Source organism: Trachemys scripta, chromosome 2 (assembly GCF_013100865.1).
Source record: "Trachemys scripta elegans isolate TJP31775 chromosome 2, CAS_Tse_1.0, whole genome shotgun sequence".
In the NCBI taxonomy this organism is placed as follows: Eukaryota; Metazoa; Chordata; order Testudines; family Emydidae; genus Trachemys; species Trachemys scripta.
This window is the reverse complement of record NC_048299.1, coordinates 6,461,511-6,479,312: the sequence shown is the minus strand read 5'-3', so window position 1 is coordinate 6,479,312 and position 17,802 is coordinate 6,461,511. Positions and strand designations below refer to the sequence as shown.

General features: G+C 44.4%; 1 protein-coding gene across 3 annotated transcripts in view; it reads right to left on the bottom strand.

The window, feature by feature from the left end:
• The window catches only part of LOC117871936 (meiosis-specific coiled-coil domain-containing protein MEIOC-like), a 56,906-nt gene that overhangs the window by 17,388 nt on the left and 21,716 nt on the right, over positions 1-17,802 (bottom strand). For all 3 annotated transcript variants that reach the window (XM_034759792.1, XM_034759793.1, XM_034759794.1), the window contains exons 3-4: positions 9,632-9,798; positions 2,203-2,304 (exon numbers count right to left, since the gene is read on the bottom strand). In XM_034759792.1, coding sequence (XP_034615683.1) covers positions 2,203-2,304; positions 9,632-9,798 — 269 coding nt within the window. The remainder of the gene's footprint in view (positions 1-2,202; positions 2,305-9,631; positions 9,799-17,802) is intronic.

The window sequence follows — 17,802 nt, the reverse complement described above, 5'->3', positions numbered from 1 at the left end:
GTAAGTTGGCTGTTGGTGTCACGCTTGTGAGCCACAGCAGCATAGCATTTAAGGCACCCAGAGTTACAGGGCAGGTGGTAACATAACTCCTTACTGGGAGTGCACCCTAAAGCATCACAAACTCCCTTTTTCAGTACCCAAAACACGGCTCTTCTTTATGACAATAAAAATGATGGCTCTTATCACTGTGCATTATCAATATATCATAGCTTCTCTTTATAAAGGAAGACACTCCAAAATTCACGACAGTAATAAAAGGCAGTACCTCCCCTTTGCTGGAGTATTCCCACAACTTTATGGACATTGTCTTTTGAATAAGCATCTCATCAGTATAGCACCCAAAGTGCCATGTTATTTTCTTCTGTTACATACAAATAAATATTTTTTGCATTTGGAAAACAAAAATGGTAGAAATTTAACTTGCATGTTCCTACAATATGATTTGTATTGATTCCACTAGCAAACTTCATCCAAGTATTATTTAGTCAGGACCCAAAAGTATGCTAGGCACCTTGAAGAACATAAATTTGGTCCCCCCTCCCAAATAGTTTACAGTCTAAAAAGACAAGACAGATGGGAAGAGATACAACACTAATGTTATGCTTCTGATGTTATCCTTTTAAGTTCATTGAAGAAAAAAATACTGATTTGCAGGACTGGCTACTATTCAGAGTTGTTTTTTTTGTTTTCTTAGATATTATCGTTCATAAATCCTGGAAATATATAAACAACTCAAAACATTCTGAAATGTATTTGTATGTCTAGATATTATAAAAATCTTAGGATTTTATACTGATTGATCATTGCAGCTAAATAATTTTGAATAATTGGCCTCCAACTGAAAAATTCTGCCATAGCATTTGGTACAATGCCTTTTCCACTCAACTAAAACAAATGTGGAAAGTATTATAATGGGGTTTTTTTTAATAGATTTGTGTATATATAGTGTGGAAGAAACGCAGTCTTCACTCTTAGGTTGTTTGCAACATGTCAGAGACAGTTTATTCTCAAGCAATTGCAAGGGGGAGAGTGCGCAAGGACAGGAGGTCTCTGCCAGATAAACAGTTAGGGCAAGCATTTATACCTTTTGTTGCATACAATAATGATCAACAGCCGCATCTTGTTTATACGTATTCCTTCCTGATATCTTACTTTTCTCAATAGTTCCTGCTACAGTCTGCGTTCCATTCTTATCTAACACAAGGTCAAACAGCATCTCTTACAGTTTTCCCCACTCGCTTCCTGCTCGCCCAGGCCCTGCCTTAAAGTCTCGCGATATTAGAGTTAGCTTTAGCTTGACTCTTGCTCTGTTCTGTTGAAAACTAAGATGTCTGCGTCCAAATTCCCTTTATCCCTTTTTCCACTTCCACAATAGTTAAAACTCCTATAAAACCTTCCATATTTGTCTTAGTTGAATGAAAAAGGCTGCCTATGCTACAGCAAAATTCTTCATTTAGAGACCAGTTACTCAAAATGATTTCGCTGCAATGATCAATCAGTTCAAAATCCTAAGATTTTTATAGTATCTAGAAATACAAATATATTTCAGAATGTTCTGAATTATGAGCTCTCTCTACCTTCAGCTATATCCACAGTCATACCTCCATTAATCCTCTTAATAAAACTAAAGTACCTAAGGCTAGGTCCACACTACCCGCCTGATTCGGCGGGTAGAGATCGATCTTCTGGGATCGATTTATTGCGTCTCATCTGGACGCGATAAATCAATCCCAGAAGCGCTCCCCCATCAACTGCGGAACTCCTGCTCGCCGAGAGGAGGAAGCGCTGTCGACAGGGGAGCTTGCCTGCGCCGCGTGGACCTGCAGTAAGTAAACTTAGTTCGATCTAGGAAACGTCGACTTCAGCTACGCTATTCTCATAGCTGAAGTTGCGTTTCCTACATCACTCCCCCGCCCCAGTGTGGACCAAGCCTTAGACATCAATTTCTCTTTCCAGTTGCCATCTGCTGGTAGAAGGATGAACAGAAGACTGCCTTTCTACTTTAGTTTATTCCAAGTAAGAACTACTAACAGATGTTTTCAGTTTAATTTGATGATAGCTTATTTAAATGATATCTTAAAACTCAGTACTATGTCAGACAACACATAAGTTGTCTTGTCAAATATCTACTGTTACATAAAATATATAAAACTTAAAACTGTAAGACATACAACACCATGCAAGTTTTCAGTATAAACTTACCAATCTGTAACTGGTTCTGGCTTGTTTGGCTCCTCTAGGATGCTCGACACTAACCCAAACATATCTGGGCCACTGCCAGAGTAAGACAGATTTATCTGTGCCCTGAAAAATAAAACCCAGACAGATATGATCCTATCTTTAGGAGAAAAAACAACCAATGAAGAGAAAACACACAAAAGTTTACCTTCTGATTTCTTTAGCAGTAACATATTATAAATATAGGAGGGGGAGAAAAGGAAGCTTCCTCACCTGCCAAGAATTAATGCAATAATGTTCCTTGCAGATGAGAAGCTAAGTATTATCTTCTATCATATCTTTAAACAGTAAGCACATATTTGAATAACTAGCATGTTTTAAAGCACCAGGATCCTGACCCCCGTGTGCAGATCTCTGCCGTCATGCACAAAGCATTGTTTTTGGTTTCTAGAATTTTTACAGGGGAGTGGGAAGGAGAGAAGATGGATGGATGGGATGTCATCTTCCTGCTTGTCACCTTTTCCTCCCTCTTCCCCAGAACAGCCTTCTGTGGAGATAAGAGTGGATGGGGACTGAGCAGACATGAAGTGGGTTGCAATACTTCTGTGAAGAGTGGGGGAACAACACCCAACATCCTCCAACCAGCGCTATGAAAATTACTACAAAAGGATACATAGGAATTGCGATACTGGATCAGACTTAAGGTCAATCTAATCCAGAATCCTGTCTCTGACAGTGGCCAGCACCAAATACAACAAGATGTAATAACCCTACTGTAATCTGCGCCCCCACACTCCCAACTTTAGGTCTGATTGTGATCTATAATAGTCAGAGATTGGTTTAATGGCTATTCCACCAATTTTTAACCTAATTATAACTCTGGATATTCTTGATATCTGTGTATCCAATCCCTTTTTTAATCTTGTTAAATTTTTGCCTCAACAACTTTCTGTGGTAGCGACTGCCACAGTTTAATTACACATTGTGGGAAATATTTCTTTTTATCAGTTCTGAATTTCCTACCTTTCAATTTAATTGAAGACCTTGTTTTTCTGTTAGAAGACTGGAAGAACACAAGTTTCCTATCTACCTTCACTACTGAATGTATTATTTTATATACTTTTATTATGACCCCTTTTATTTATCTTCTTTCTAAGGTAAACAATCCCAATCTTCTCAAGCTCTTTATATGAGATTTTTGCAATGTCCTCGATCTTTCTTGTCACCCTTCTCTGACCCCCCTCTAGGTCTGCAATATCATTTTGGAGAAGAGGTGACCAGTGCTGCACACAGTATTCCACATGAAGCCAGACCATTGATTTATATAAAGACATTATAATATCCTCTGTATTATTCTCTATCTCATTTCTTAAGCAATCTAATATAGTTTGCTTTTTTGATCACAGCTGCACACTGAGCAGACGTCTTCATTGAACCATTTACTCTGATGCCCACATCCCTTTCTTGATTCGATACCGTTAACTTAGAACATGGTAACACATATCATTAGTTAAAATTTTACCTCCCATTTGCATTTATCAACACTGAATTTCATTTGTCATCATGTTGCCAGTTCACCTAGCTTGTTTTGGTCTCTCGAAAAGTTCCTCACAGTCCTCTCTGGTCCTGACTAACCTAAGTAATTGTGCCATCTGCAAATTTTGCTACTTCACTGCTCACCCCCCCTTTACAGATCATTAATATATTAAACAAAAAGGAACCTAGTATGGAACCTTGAGGCATCATACTGTTTGTATTTTGACATGATGAAAATTGGCCACTTAATCCTAAACCTGGCCTACACCTAAAATTTAGGTCAACCTAACTATGTTGCTTAGAGGTCTGAAAAAGTCACACTCCTGAAAAACATAATTAAGCTGACCTAAGCCCTAGTATAGACACCAACTAGGTCAAAGGAAGAATTCTTCTGTCAACCTAGTTACCACCTCTCAAGGGAGTGGATTTAAAAAAAACCCTTTCCATCGCTGTAGCAAGTATCTACACCACAGCAGCGCAGGTGCAGCTGTACTACTTGTAATGTAGACATAGCCCTTTGCTTCCTAGCTCCTAGTCAGATTTTGATCCGTAACAATACTTTACCTCTCAGTCCATGCCTACTTAGTTTCTTTATTGAGGGACCTGGTCAAAGGCCTTTTTGGTAGTCCAGATAAACATCAACTGGTTCTCCTTTATCCACTACCTCATTGACATGTTCAAAGAATTTTAACGAGGAGTCCCTGTGGCACCTTAGAGACTAAAATTTATTTGGGCATAAGCTTTCATGGGCTAAAACCCACTTCATCAGATGCATGGAGTGAAAAATACAGTAAGCAGTATATATATTACAGCACATGAAAAGATGGGAGTTGCCTTAACAAGTGGGGGTCAGTGCTAATGAGGCCAATGCAATCAAGGTGGATGTTGCCCATTTCTAACAGTTGACAAGAAGGTCTGAGTATCAGCAGAGGGAAAATTACTTTTTGTAGTGACCCAGCCATGCCCAGTCTTTATTCAGGCCTAATTTGATGGTGTCCAGTTTGCAAATTAATTCCAGTTCTGCAGTTTCTCATTGAACTCTGTTCTTGAAGTTTTTTTGTTGAAACTACAGTACCCGCCTGGTGAAGTGAAGAAACAGATTGACAGAGCCAGAAGGGTACCCAGAAGTCACCTACTACAGGACAGGCCCAACAAAAAAAGTAACAGAACGCCACTAGCTGTCACCTACAGCCCCCAGTTAAAACCTCTCCAGCGCATCATCAAGGATCTACAACCTATCCTGAAGGACAATCCCTCACTCTCACAGATCTTGGGAGACAGGCCAGTCCTTGCTTACAGACAGCTCCCCAACCTGAAGCAAATACTCACCAGCAACTACACACCACACAACAAAAACAATAACCCACGAACCAATCCCCGCAACAAACCCTGTTGCCAACTCTGTCCGCATATCTACTCAAGGGACACCATCATAGGACCTAACCACATCAGACTCACACCATCAGGGGTCGTTCACCTGCACATCTACCAACGTGATATATGCCATCATGTGCCAGCATTGCCCCTCTGCCATGTACATTGGCCAAACCAGACAGTCTCTCCGCAAAAGAATAAATGGACACAAATCAGACATCAAGAATTGTAACATTCAAAAACCAGTAGGACAGCACTTCAATCTCCCTGCACACTCAATAACAGACTTAAAAATGGCCACAATCCCCTCCCCTAACCGGCCCTCCAATCAATTTCCGAAACCCGATGTGGCTCTCAGGCCAAAAAGTTTACCCACCCCTGGGTTAGACAAACACCTGTCAGGAATTGTCTGTTATGTAGTCCTGACTTTAGTGGAGGGGACTGGACTAGATGACCTATTGAGGTCCCTTTCAGTCCTACACTTCTGTGATTCTTCCCAATATTCTCACCAGTGAAGACTGATTAAAAAAAAAAAAATTTTTTTTAACTTCTCAGCAATGCCTTTATCTTCCTTAATCTCTTCCTTTAAACCACTGACTGGCATCATCTGGAGTTCTTCACTCCCCACACAAGAAGACTCTTGGAAACACTTGAGGAACAAAGACTAAACTGGGGGAAGTGTTGGACCCACGCTAACGGGATTTCTAGCCTGTGAATAAAAGACCTGAGGATTCCAAGCTGTAAAGCAAGTTGCACTTAAAAATCTGCAGCCTGTTTGTATCATTTCTCCGGGCGAGAATCTGCTAATTCATATCCAATCTATTTAGTGCTGTATATACTCGATCATAAGCCGGTTCATTTATAAGCCGACCCCCCAAGATGGATAAGTAAAAATGGAAAAAATTTATAATCCGTTCATAAGCCGACCCTATAATTCAGGGGTCAGCAAACTTTGGCTCCCAGGCCACCAAGATAGGCCGCTGGCGGGCCGAGATGGTTTGTTTACCTCGAGCGTCCGCAGGCACGGAGGTAAACCTAAGTAAACAAAGTGTCCTGGTGCGCCAGCTGCTTACCCTGATGGGCCAGGACAGCAACTGGTGGGGAAATGTTTTGGGGGCGACAAGCTGGGGGTCAGGGGAGTAACCCCTGTGACCCCCCCCCCCATGACCCCCCCCCTATCCTGGGACCCCCCCCCACTCTCCCCATCCTATCCCTTCCCACCTTATCTGAGGAGGGCCAGGGGAGGATGTCTCTGACCTGGTTGGAGCTGCTCCGGCAGGCTGGGCAGCGTGGCTGCAGCCTGTTCCGGTGGGCCAGACCAGGCGGCGCGGACGCAGCATGTTCCAGCGGGCTGGGCCGGGCGGCACGGTCGCAGCATGCTCTGGTGGGCAGGCGGCATGGCCACAGCCTGCTCTGGGGGGCGGGGCCAAGCCGCACGGCTGCAGCCTGCCAGCCCTGGAGCTGCAGCTGCTTCGGAGGCTGGGGGGAGAGCAGCGTGGCCAGAAGCAGAGAGACTCTGGCCCCGCCTCTTCCCTTCTGGCTCTGCTGGCTGTGCTGCCTCTCCTTGCTCCCTCTGTTGGGGGGAGGGGCTGTGACCCACCTCTCCCTCGCTATACCCTTTCATAAGCCGACCCCCTTCTCTGGTGCTTCCCTTTTTTACTAAAAAATTCGGCTTATGAACGAGTATATATGGCATATTAAGGTTAGTTTGTGTTTTTTATTTATTTGCTAGGTAATCTGCTTTAATCTGTTTGCTATCACTTATAAGCACTTAAAATCTATCTTTTGCAGTTTATAAACTTGTTTTTGTTTTAATCTAAACCGGTGAGCTTTGACTGGAGTGCTTGGGGAAAATCTCTGCTTAGTTACCACAAGTGTGCGTTGTTCTCTTCACATTGAGGGAGAGGCGGACCCGGTATTAAACCCATATACTGGCCAGATTTGACCAGGGCAGGACGGTACTGTTCTGGTGTCCCAGGCTGGGAAGCTGGTGGTTAGAGAGCTTACGTGTAACTGCAGCTGGGCATGTCCCTACCTGTGTGAAATACTGGTGGACGTGTAGGACCGGGAGCGGGTCTGCAGCTTGCCACAGCAGCACAGTGTGAGAGGGAACCCAGGCTGGTGGGTACTCAGTGGGTACCCCAGTTCCAGATGGCACCCAGGGGGAATCAGTCACAGCACCTATTCTTTCTTAGGCTTCCTATTTCTGATGTAGTGAGTTATAAATACTAAAATGAGACATTTATATTGAAAATGCAAATGTCATCATGGGTATCAAGTGCCAATAAATGACTGTGGTAGTTTTAAACAACCCCAAAGTAAGAATGCATGCCATAGCCAGCACTTGGGATAGAGATGGAAAGAACACAGGGGGAGGGGGAGAGAGAGAGAGAGAGAGAGAGAGAGGTCTGCATTTGTATAACTTCTCTAATTGTTAACAGCTGCCTATATACTTCTAAAGCTACCATAAAGATACACTAAATATTTCAACAGATGCACATATTTATCTTAAGATGACTAAGATAAATGTGAGATAGCATGAGAGTGCTCATTTAAATGTCTGGTATATAAGGGGAAAGGAAATAGAACCGGGTAACAGGAATGTGAAAGAAAATGGGAGTAGACAAAAGAAGGTAACACAGGGCCAGATTAGTCTAACAGCAGGCAGCTGCAACAACAGTTTCGTAAGCTTATTGAATGACGAGGGTAGGAAAGATTAGATGGGAAAAGTAGCCCAGGCCTAGGAGTGAGTGCCCAGAGTGCAGATTGGGGTGCCCATTAAAACTTTAATTTAATAGCTAACATGATTCCTGTCTCTGGATACTTAATACAGGCTGCCCACCTTGATGGGAGACAAAGTGAATCCAGTCTCCACATGGTTTACTTGAACACCCCCTATTTCGGATCTCTTCTGCTACCAATACAGAGTTGCTCAATGGCTATCATACACCACTTGTTGAGCTAGTAAATTTTAGCTAGCATTTTAACAAAATCATCTAGCAGCACTAAATCTCTGATGCAAGTAGTAAGTGAGGGCCCTCAGGGCTGCACAGGCATCTCTGGTGAGTTATGTAACAAAGGGAGAGAGAGACTAGTCTAGACCAGAGGTTCTCAAACTACCAGTCGCGACCCAGTACTGAGTCGCGGAATGTAAGGCACTGGGTCACGGTGGCTCTGGTCAGCACCACCGACTGGGCCATTAAAAGTCCCATTGGTGGTGCTGTCCAGCTAAGACAGGCTAGTCCCTACCTATTCTGACCCTCGTGCTGAGCCCCAGAAGCAGCCACAGCAGGTCCAGCTCCTAGGCGGAGGGGGGTCACAGGGCTCCGTGTGCTGCCCCCACCCCGAGCACCAGCTCTGCACTCCCATTGGCCGGGAATTGGCCAATGGGAGGTGGGGGGCAGTGCCTGTGGGCAAGAGCCTAAAAGCTGCTTGTGTGCCTCTGCCTAGGAGCTGGACCTGCTGCTGGCTGCTTCTGGGGTGCAGTGCGGTCCACGGTGCCAGGACAGGCAGGAAGCCTACCTCTGCACCCCTGCTGCGCCGCTGACTGGGAGCCAACCGAGGTAAGTCCATGCCCCAATCCCCTACCCTGAGCCCCCCCCCCCAACCTGGAGCTCCTTCCTGCACCCCAAGCCCCTCATCCCTGGCCCCACGCCAGAGCCTGCACCCCAGCCCAGAGTTCTGACCCCCTCCCACACCCCAATCCCCTGCCCCAGCCCAGAGCCCCCTCCCACACCCTGAACCCCTCATTCCCGGCCCCACCCCACAGACTAGACGAGTGGTTTTCAACCTTTCCAGACTACTGTACCCCTTTCAGGAGTCTGATTCATCTTGTTTATCCCAAGTTTCACCTCACTTAAAAACTACTTGCTTACAAAATCAAACATAAAAATACAAAAGTGTCACAGCACAGTATTACTGAAAAATTGCTTACTTTCTACTTTTTTCTGTATGAAATTTTAGTTTGTATGGACTTTTAATGTAGCCTGTTGTAAAACTAGGCAAATATCTAGATGAGTTGATGTACCCCCTGGAAGACCTCTGCATAAGTCCCAGAAAGCTGGCGTATGCATGCTTACGTTACAGGTTGTGGTGAAGTTCCACACACATATGTCCCCTAACCTCCATCCGTTTGTACTGTTCAGTAACAAAAGGAAGAAACTGGCGTTCACTGTGCCCCTTCTGTTACAAAAAACAGCTCCCTCTGTCACCAAAAAGGGTCATAATGACGTGATGTAACAAGGAGGCCTTTTCAAAAGGTAATTTTTGGTCATTATATAAAGATCAAGATTTATCTGATACTTGACTTTCCCATTATGTTCCATAATAAGGAACTTTTATGTCACATATTTTAAAAGTATAGCCATGATTTCCACAGTTATTTGATAAATACTATTCAATTCAGGTGATTTATTGCCCATGAGTTTCTGGAGTTATCCCATAACTTCTTCCTTACAATACTTAGAAACCAAGCCCTCACACTCCTGCCCAATTAAACTTTCAGCCTTCCAGAAAAAAGCAAAAGATTATACTTATTTAATACCTTTTTTTTGTGCAGTCTTGTAAAGAAGTTGCTGTGTTGGTATCATCTCCACACACAGACCAATTACTATATAGCCGGGATGATTCCAGAGGTGGTGGTGTACTTGTGATCCCTCCTAACAACGGGGAGAATAACTGAGTGTCCATTTTTTGTTTCTTGCCGTTTATCTAATTGAAAAGAGAGTAAACAGTTTTACAATGTGAGTTTATGAAAGTGAACAATAAAGGGCACCCCTTTTGAAAAAAGGAAGTTTGTTTTTTAAAAGAGGTAATATTTTTTCTTTCTGAAAACTTTGTTTCTGCAAATCCATACATATGATTTTTTTAAAAAATCAGGTGTTATTTAAATCAGATTTTTCTTTTTAAAAATAAACCTATTAAAATAAATCTGAAATTGTGATGACTTATGTTAAGGCCAAAACTTAGTATAATCTCTCAAAATAAATTAACTAAATAATATTCAAACAGTACACTGTTTATGCTGAAATTTTAAAGAAAGTCAAACCACTGAACTGGTGGAATTCACTGTGCTAAGCACCTGGAAGTGCATTAATTGAAGCGTTAACCAGATTTTGATAACAGTAGCCTCTTACACAGCTGCAGAGAGAATATTTTCTTTATTTCAGTTTATTCAACTAGTTTGTTAAATGACTACTTCATTGAAAGTTGAGAAATGGATTCACTTTTTTTTTTTTTTTTTGTAAGGCAGGAAAACTTGCTTTCCTTTTCCAGTCTACGCATAAAAACTAGGTGAGAAAGGATGAGAGCTACTGTTTCTAAAATCTAAAGGAAATGGAAACCAGAAACAATCGGTTCAATTAACTAATTACAGATAATACTTCCTTTGTATATCAAATCAGGTTCAAATGCGAAACGTTTTGATAAACTTACATTTTAAAAAGTATGCAGCACATTTAAGGTAGCTTTATTTAACCAAAAACCAATTTTAAAATGCTGTTTTGGGCATTGTAATTCAATTCCAGTTTCCATTCTAATGCAGCTTGACACAAATCACAAGTAAAAATAAGCATGGGGCATGCCACAACCTTTCAGCTGGCTCCAGGATACTCTCACAGATTGGCATGGCCAAACAGACTTGGGAGACTGGATACAGAATATCAAATAATTTGAGAGAACTTTCCTGAATGACTTTGAGGAGTATATCTAAGGTCTCCGCCATCCTTTTAAGGAGGTCCTGACAGGCCTTGATATTAGGCTGTGGAAGGAGCAGATGGTGCTATAGCCTCATTTGGTAATGAAAATGAACTAGCCAAAAGAATGGGTTGGTCCCTCATTGTCCTCCATGAGGTTCCTGTTCAACTTCCTGGACGAACTCTGGTTAGAGAGTTGTGCTATCTTAGATGGTTCTTTAGAAAGAGGTGATCTATTCTCAGACCTGAATCTAGATGAATAAGGAGCAGGAAAATGTTGAGGATTCCATACTGACCTACATTCCAAGACTGCATTCCATACAGGAAAGGCAGATAATGCCACAAGATGTAAGGTTCCTGAAACCTGTCAGAAGTATGGGATCTATGACAAGAAGGACTTCTTCTTAGGTCTCGTTCAGGAACCAGTCTAGAAGACGGAGAAGAAAATCTACAAGAAGCACTTCTACAGTCATAAGACAAAGACAGACTAGCAGAACTCCATCCAGGATGGTACATATATCTATGGGGTTGTAACAGACTGTGGAGATCTAGACACTAGTTACTGAAAAATAGATATTGGTACCACAGATAACTGTCTCAGGGAGATTCTTTCATAATCGATACCTTTGGTTCCCATACCAGAAGGGACTTGAATCTAGTAAATATTGGAGAATATCAAAGACAGGAGATTCCGGTATTGGAGTGATCACTATGTTCCCAGAGGTTGTAAAGGCAGCCTGCATTGAGATAGGAATCAGGACCAAAGTGGACGAGCTCCGTGGTACCAATGTGGATGTCTCAGTAGATGGGGTCTTCTTATTAAGGTGTGGTACTGAAGAATCTGTGGCAGACGGCACCAATGGCATCAGTACTGAAGAAGTGGTATCGGTCACTGAGAACAGTCAACACAGTCTCTGAAGACTCACGGTGCTGATCAGATTTGGAAGGAACAAGTTTGGAGACATCAGAGCAATGAGGCTTAAACCTCTTCTTAGCTGGTGCCAGGGACGGTGATCAGTGCCAAACACCATCTGAAGATCTCTGCTCCTTCCTACCTTGGACAGGAGGAGTCAGACTGACTGACCCGAAGAGGACTGAAGAGCATGAAGTCTCTTAGAGCAGTAGGTATGCTAGCCACCATAAGTAGCATCTCTGGTAGCTGAAGCACTAGCAGCAACCAGCTTTAAAACAGCAGATTGCTTTTGATGAGGGACTTCAAATTTGGGAAAACTCCTCACTGATCTTTCCATCAGAAACATTTTTCAATGGGTATCACTAGCTCCCTTCATGCATGTAGAAAAGGATTTGCAAACTGAACATTTGTACATAATATGCAGTTTCCCTAAACAAAAAAAAGACACTTAATATGTCCATTATTTGCAGGCACAGGTGATTCACAGGCAGTGCAGATTTTAAAGCCTAAAGACAGTGTCAGCCATCAGACTTTCACCTCGATACCAGGGAAGACTCAAACAAAAAATAAATGTTGCCTTTTTTGAGGGGGCCAATGGGCACTAAATAAAATGTATAGACTACAAAGAACAGTTGTCAACTCGGTAAGTAACTATCCTAAACAACCTACGAAATTACAGGGAAGTAGAAGGACACCATGTAGCTCTGTCTTGCTGCCATGAGCAGAAAGAAGAAATTGAATGGCAGCTGGGGCTGCTCCACTCTTTATACCCTTGGGAGGGGCATGAGTACAGGATGCATGAGCAGCCCCAATGAATACAGCTGGATAAAAGATTCTGGGCTTGCACACATGGGGTACACACACCTACAGTGGGATCCATGTGGACAAATGTTTGAAGAACTTTTTGATTGGGTTCTTGGAGAAGGCTGAGGCTATACTTCCTATATGAGAAAGGGGCTAAAAGAAATTATTGTCGTTGATTGGCTGACCTCCTGCTCAGTTAATCATTTTAATGATGCTGAGATTTCAACTGCATTGTTCCTCTGTGTCATGGTGCCTAAAGCCCTGGATAGGCATCTTTTTAGCTATCATTTAAATCAAAATAAATAAGAAGTCAGTCTTCATTCCACTGTCTTTCAGGTATTGCTAGAACACTCCCCAACCCACAGGAGAGTGGGTGTTGCTATATGTTCAGCTGCTTTGAATCTCTCTCTCTCTGTTAGACACTCAAGAAACCAGAACACTAAAGCCCTCCTTGTTGCAAGACTTAGGCCTGAGTTTGATTTGGTGGTAACCACCATACCTTTTTCTTAGTAGGCCTCTCTTCCCCACTGTGACCCAATGCGATAGATGTGGCTTGGCAGAAAAGGCACTTAACCTGAGTGGACTGGACAACATTTTGATATTATAGGGCACTTTAATAAAGAAAAAAAATGGTTACTAACTTATCTCAAAGAGCAACTGTCATAACTATAAAGGGATGGGTAACAGCCCTCCTGTGTACAATATATAAAATCCCTCCTGGCCAGAGACATCAAAATCCTTTTACCTGTAAAGGGTTAAGAAGCTCAGGTAACCTGGCTGACACCTGACCCAAAGAACTAATAAGGGGACAAGATACTTTCAAATCTTGGGGTGGGAAGGCTTCTGTTTGTGCTTTTTGTTTTGGGTTTTGTTCACTCTTGGGACTAAGAGGGACCGGACATCAATCCATGCTCTCCAAATCTTTCTGAACAAGTCTCTCATATTTCAAACTTGTAAGTAACAGCTGGGCAAGGCATGTTAGTTTTATCTTTGTTTTCTCAACTTGTAAATGTTCCTTTTGCTAGAGGGTTTACCTCTGTTTGCTGTAACTTTGAACCTAAGGCTAGAGGGGGTTCCTCTGGGCTCTTTGAATCTGATTACCCTGTAAAGTTATTTTCCATCCTGATTTTACAGAGATGATTTTTACCTTTCTTTCTTTAATTAAAAGCCTTCTTTTTAAGAACCTGATTGATTTTTCCTTGATTTAAGATCCAAGGGGGTTGGATCTGGACTCACGAGGAACTGGTGGGGGGAAAGGAGGGGGAATGGTTAAATTCTCCTTGTTTTAAGATCCAAGGGTTTGGATCGGTGTTCACCAGGAAATTGGTGGAGAAGTCTCTCAAGGCTACCCTGGGAAGGGTTATAGTACTTGGGAGGGAGATATTCTTGGGGGGGGGGGGGGTAGACAGAGTTTCCCAAATAACTCATATATAATTTGGGTGGTGGCAGCAAAAGCAGATCTAAGCTGGTAGTTAAGCTTAGAGATTTTCATGCAGGTCCCCACATCTGTATCCTAGAGTTCAGAGTGAGGAAGAAACCTTGACAGCAACAGTTGCAAAGTGTTGCTCATGTCCATTCCAGACTAGGTATGTGCAAGTACATGCACAGTTGCTGGAGATTTTTCCTTAGTAGTATCCATAGGGCCAGCCCAAGCACCTTCTGGAGCTCTGTGAACATGCACCGGTATAAGGGACGCCACCGATTCCACACTCTCTCAGTTCCTTTTTGCAGGTATCGCCGACAAGAGGGTAGGAGAGTGGATCAGGGAATGGACATGAACAACACATCTCAAAGAACAACTGTTACGAAAAATTGTTTTTTCTTCTTCAAGTGCTTGCTCATGTCCATTCCATGCTAGGTGACTCACAAGCAGTATCCCCTGAGGTGGGCTCCAACTTCATATATGTTCTGATTGCAAAACTGCTCTACCAAAACTAGCATTGTCACAGGCCTGTTGGGTGATGGCATAGTGGGATGCGAAGGTCTGAATCGATGACCACATCGCGGCCCTGTAGCTATCCTGGACTGGTATCTGCGCGAGGAATGCTGCTGATGAAGACTGGGGTCTTGTAGAATGAGCCATCACGATAGCTAGTGGTGGGACGTTCGCCAGCTCATAGCAAGCTTGGATGCAGGCAGTTATCCAGGATAATATTCTTTGGGATGACACTGGTAGACCTTTCAAACTGTTCAGCACAGCCACGAAAAGCTGTGTAGACTTGCAGAAGGGCTTAGTTCTTTCAATATAGAAGGCCAAGGCCCATCTAACATTTAAAGTATGTAGCCGACATTCCACAGCAGTGCTGTGAGGCTTCGAAAATAAAACAGGCAGAAACATGTCCTGGTTGTTATGAACTGCAACACCACCTTTGGAAGGAAGGTCAGGTGGGGGCGCAGCTGGACGTTGTCTTTGAAGAACACTGTGTATATGGGGGTTCTGATGTCAAGGCTTTGATTTTGGAGACCCTTCTGGCCGAGGTAATCACCACTAGGAAGGCAACCTTCCACAAGAAGAGTAGGAGAGAACAAGAAATTAACGGCTCAAAAGGGAGACCCGTGAACCTTGACAGGACCAGGTTTAAGTCCCATGGGGGAATCGGGGAAAACCTGTGGGTAGACCTTTCTAAACCCTTGAGGAACCTGATCGTCATCTCATGGGAGAAGACTGATCTGCCCTGGACCAGAGGATGGAAGGTTGAGATGGCTGCCAAGTGAACCTTGACTGAAGACAGTCAGACCCTGGTGCTTCAGGTGGAGCAAATAGTCCAAGATGGACTGCAGTGACGGCTGAGATGGAGAAAGATTCCATTCAGAGGCCCACAAGTTCAGCCAAGTAGGTAGCCCTGATGGAGTGTTTCCTGCTACCTAGCAAGACTGCTGGACCTGCCCGGAGCAGGCCCACTCCTCGGAGTTTAGCCACACAGAAGCCACACCATCAGGTGTAGGGAGACGAGGTTCGGGTGAAGCAATCGGCTTTGATCCTGTGAAATCAAGTCCAGACGTCATGGGAGCTCTAACAGACTTGCTACCGAGAGGTCCAGAAGTGTGCTAAACCAATGCGTGGCCATGCCGGAGCTAACAAGATAACCTTTGCCTTGTCCCTCTTGATCTTTAGAAGGACCTTGTGAACCAAGGGGATCGGTGGAAAGGCAAACAGCAGCCTGCCCGCCTATGAGAGCAGGAAGGCGTTGGACAGAGAGCCTTTGCTGTGCTTGTGCACCGAGCAGAACCTGCGGCATTTCCTGTTCTGTCTGGTGGCAAACAGGTCCACCTGGAGAGTCCCCCACCTCTGGAAGGTAGCATTGACTACCTCTGGGTGAAGGGACCACTCGGGATGAATGGAAAAGGACCCGCTAAGTTGATCTGCCAACGCATTCTGTTCTCCGGGAAGATGTGCTGCCTCGAAACGGATGGTGTGGTTCACACAGAAGTCCCACAGACAGAGGACCTCCTGACACGGGCCTGAGAAGCAAGCTCCCCCTTGCCTGTTGACATAAAATAATCAAGGCCGTATTGTCCATTGAGACCTGCACAACCCTGCCTGACAGCTGGGGAAAAAACACCTGGCAGGCCAAATGTATTGCCCTGAATTTAGCTCTTCCTGGGACCAGAGCCCTTTGATTCTGAGATTGCCATGGTGGGCTCACCACCCCAGTTCTGATGCGTCCATAACCAAGGTCTCTGATGGATACGGGGCAGTAAAGGGCACTCCTTTCATCACTGAACACGGATCTACCCACTAAGTCAGAGATGTTAAGACAGTTGATGGGCTCATGAGAACTGAGTCCAAGTGGTGTCTGCCTGGGGAGTAGATCGATGCCAGCCACATCTGTAGGGGTCTGAGGTGTAGCCTCGCATATTGCACCACGTAAGTACACACTGCCATGTGACCTAACAGCCTGAGGCATACCCGGGCACTCATAAGCGGGTGAGCTGTGAGACGGACGATTAGATCTGACATAGTTCGGAATCGGGCTTCTGCTATGAAGGCCCTGGCCTGGGTAGAGATGAGCACTGCCCCATAAGCTCTATTCTTTGCACTGGGACTAGTGTTAATTTCTGTTTGCTTACCAACAGGCCCAAATGCCCGACAGGTGGCCCGTACTATGGCAACGCTGTGCTGAACCTGAGCTCACAAATGGCCTTTGATCAGCCAATCATCGAAGTATGGGTAGATTCGTACACTTCGACGTCCCAGGTAAGCTGCAACCATCATCATATACTTTGTAAAGACCTGTGGGGAAGCTGACAGGTCGAAGGAGAATGCATTGAACTGGTAGTGGCATTGGCCCATCACAAACTGAAGAAATCTTCTGTGTCCATGGAAGATGGAAATGCGGAAATAAGCGTCCTTGAGATCGAGGGCAGCATACCACTCTTCCGGATTCAGAGAGGGAATGATGGAGGCCAGGAAGACCATGCGGAACCTCAATTTCTTGAGATATTTGTTGAGGAAACACAGATCCAGGATGGGACGCAGGCCCCCCTTGGCCTTCGTGATTATGAAATATCAGGAGTAGAAACCCTTCCCTCTTAAGTCTCGAGGAACTTCATCTACTGTTATGTATTGTAGCATGTTATGTGAGACCATGCAGTGCAGAAGGGAAACAGGCAGTCCAAAAACAAAAGGGGGGATGGATCCTGACTCAACTCTGGTATGCTGTCCTCAGACATACCCTCAAAAGGCCTGCCTGGACTCACCAGGGTATCTAATTGAGCCCGACTGGGAGGCTGAGGTGGAAGGTAGGGCCTGACGACACTTGTAGCCCTTCCCTTTCTTCTTATAGGAATCATGTCTGGAAGGCCCCGAGAATCTGGGAGGCAGTTGAGGCTGGAAATGTTTCCTGGAGGCCGGGGGTGTGTACAGGCCCAGGGAACAAAGTGTAGCCCTCGAATCTTTGAGACCATGCAGCTTGGAGTCCATCTGTTCAGAGAACAGAGTGGTGCCCTCGAAGGGGAGGTCCTGGACAAACTGCTGCACCTCATGCAAGAGGCCTGATAACTGGAGTCACATGTGCCTCATGGTAACCACGGCCATTCGCCATTGTTCTGGCCGCTGAGTTGGCCACATCCAGAGCTGCCTGTAGGGAGGCTCTGGCCACAGTCTTGCCCTCCTCCTGGATGGCGATGAACTCCTGCCTCGACTCCTGCAGGAGAGAGTTTCTGAACTTGGCCATTGAGTCCCACAAGTTAAAATCATACCCCAAGCAACAACTGCTGGTTAGAGATATGAAGCTGGAGGCTGCCCGTGGAATAAACCTTTCTCCTGAAAAGATTCAGTCTCTTGGCCTCCTTATTCTTTGA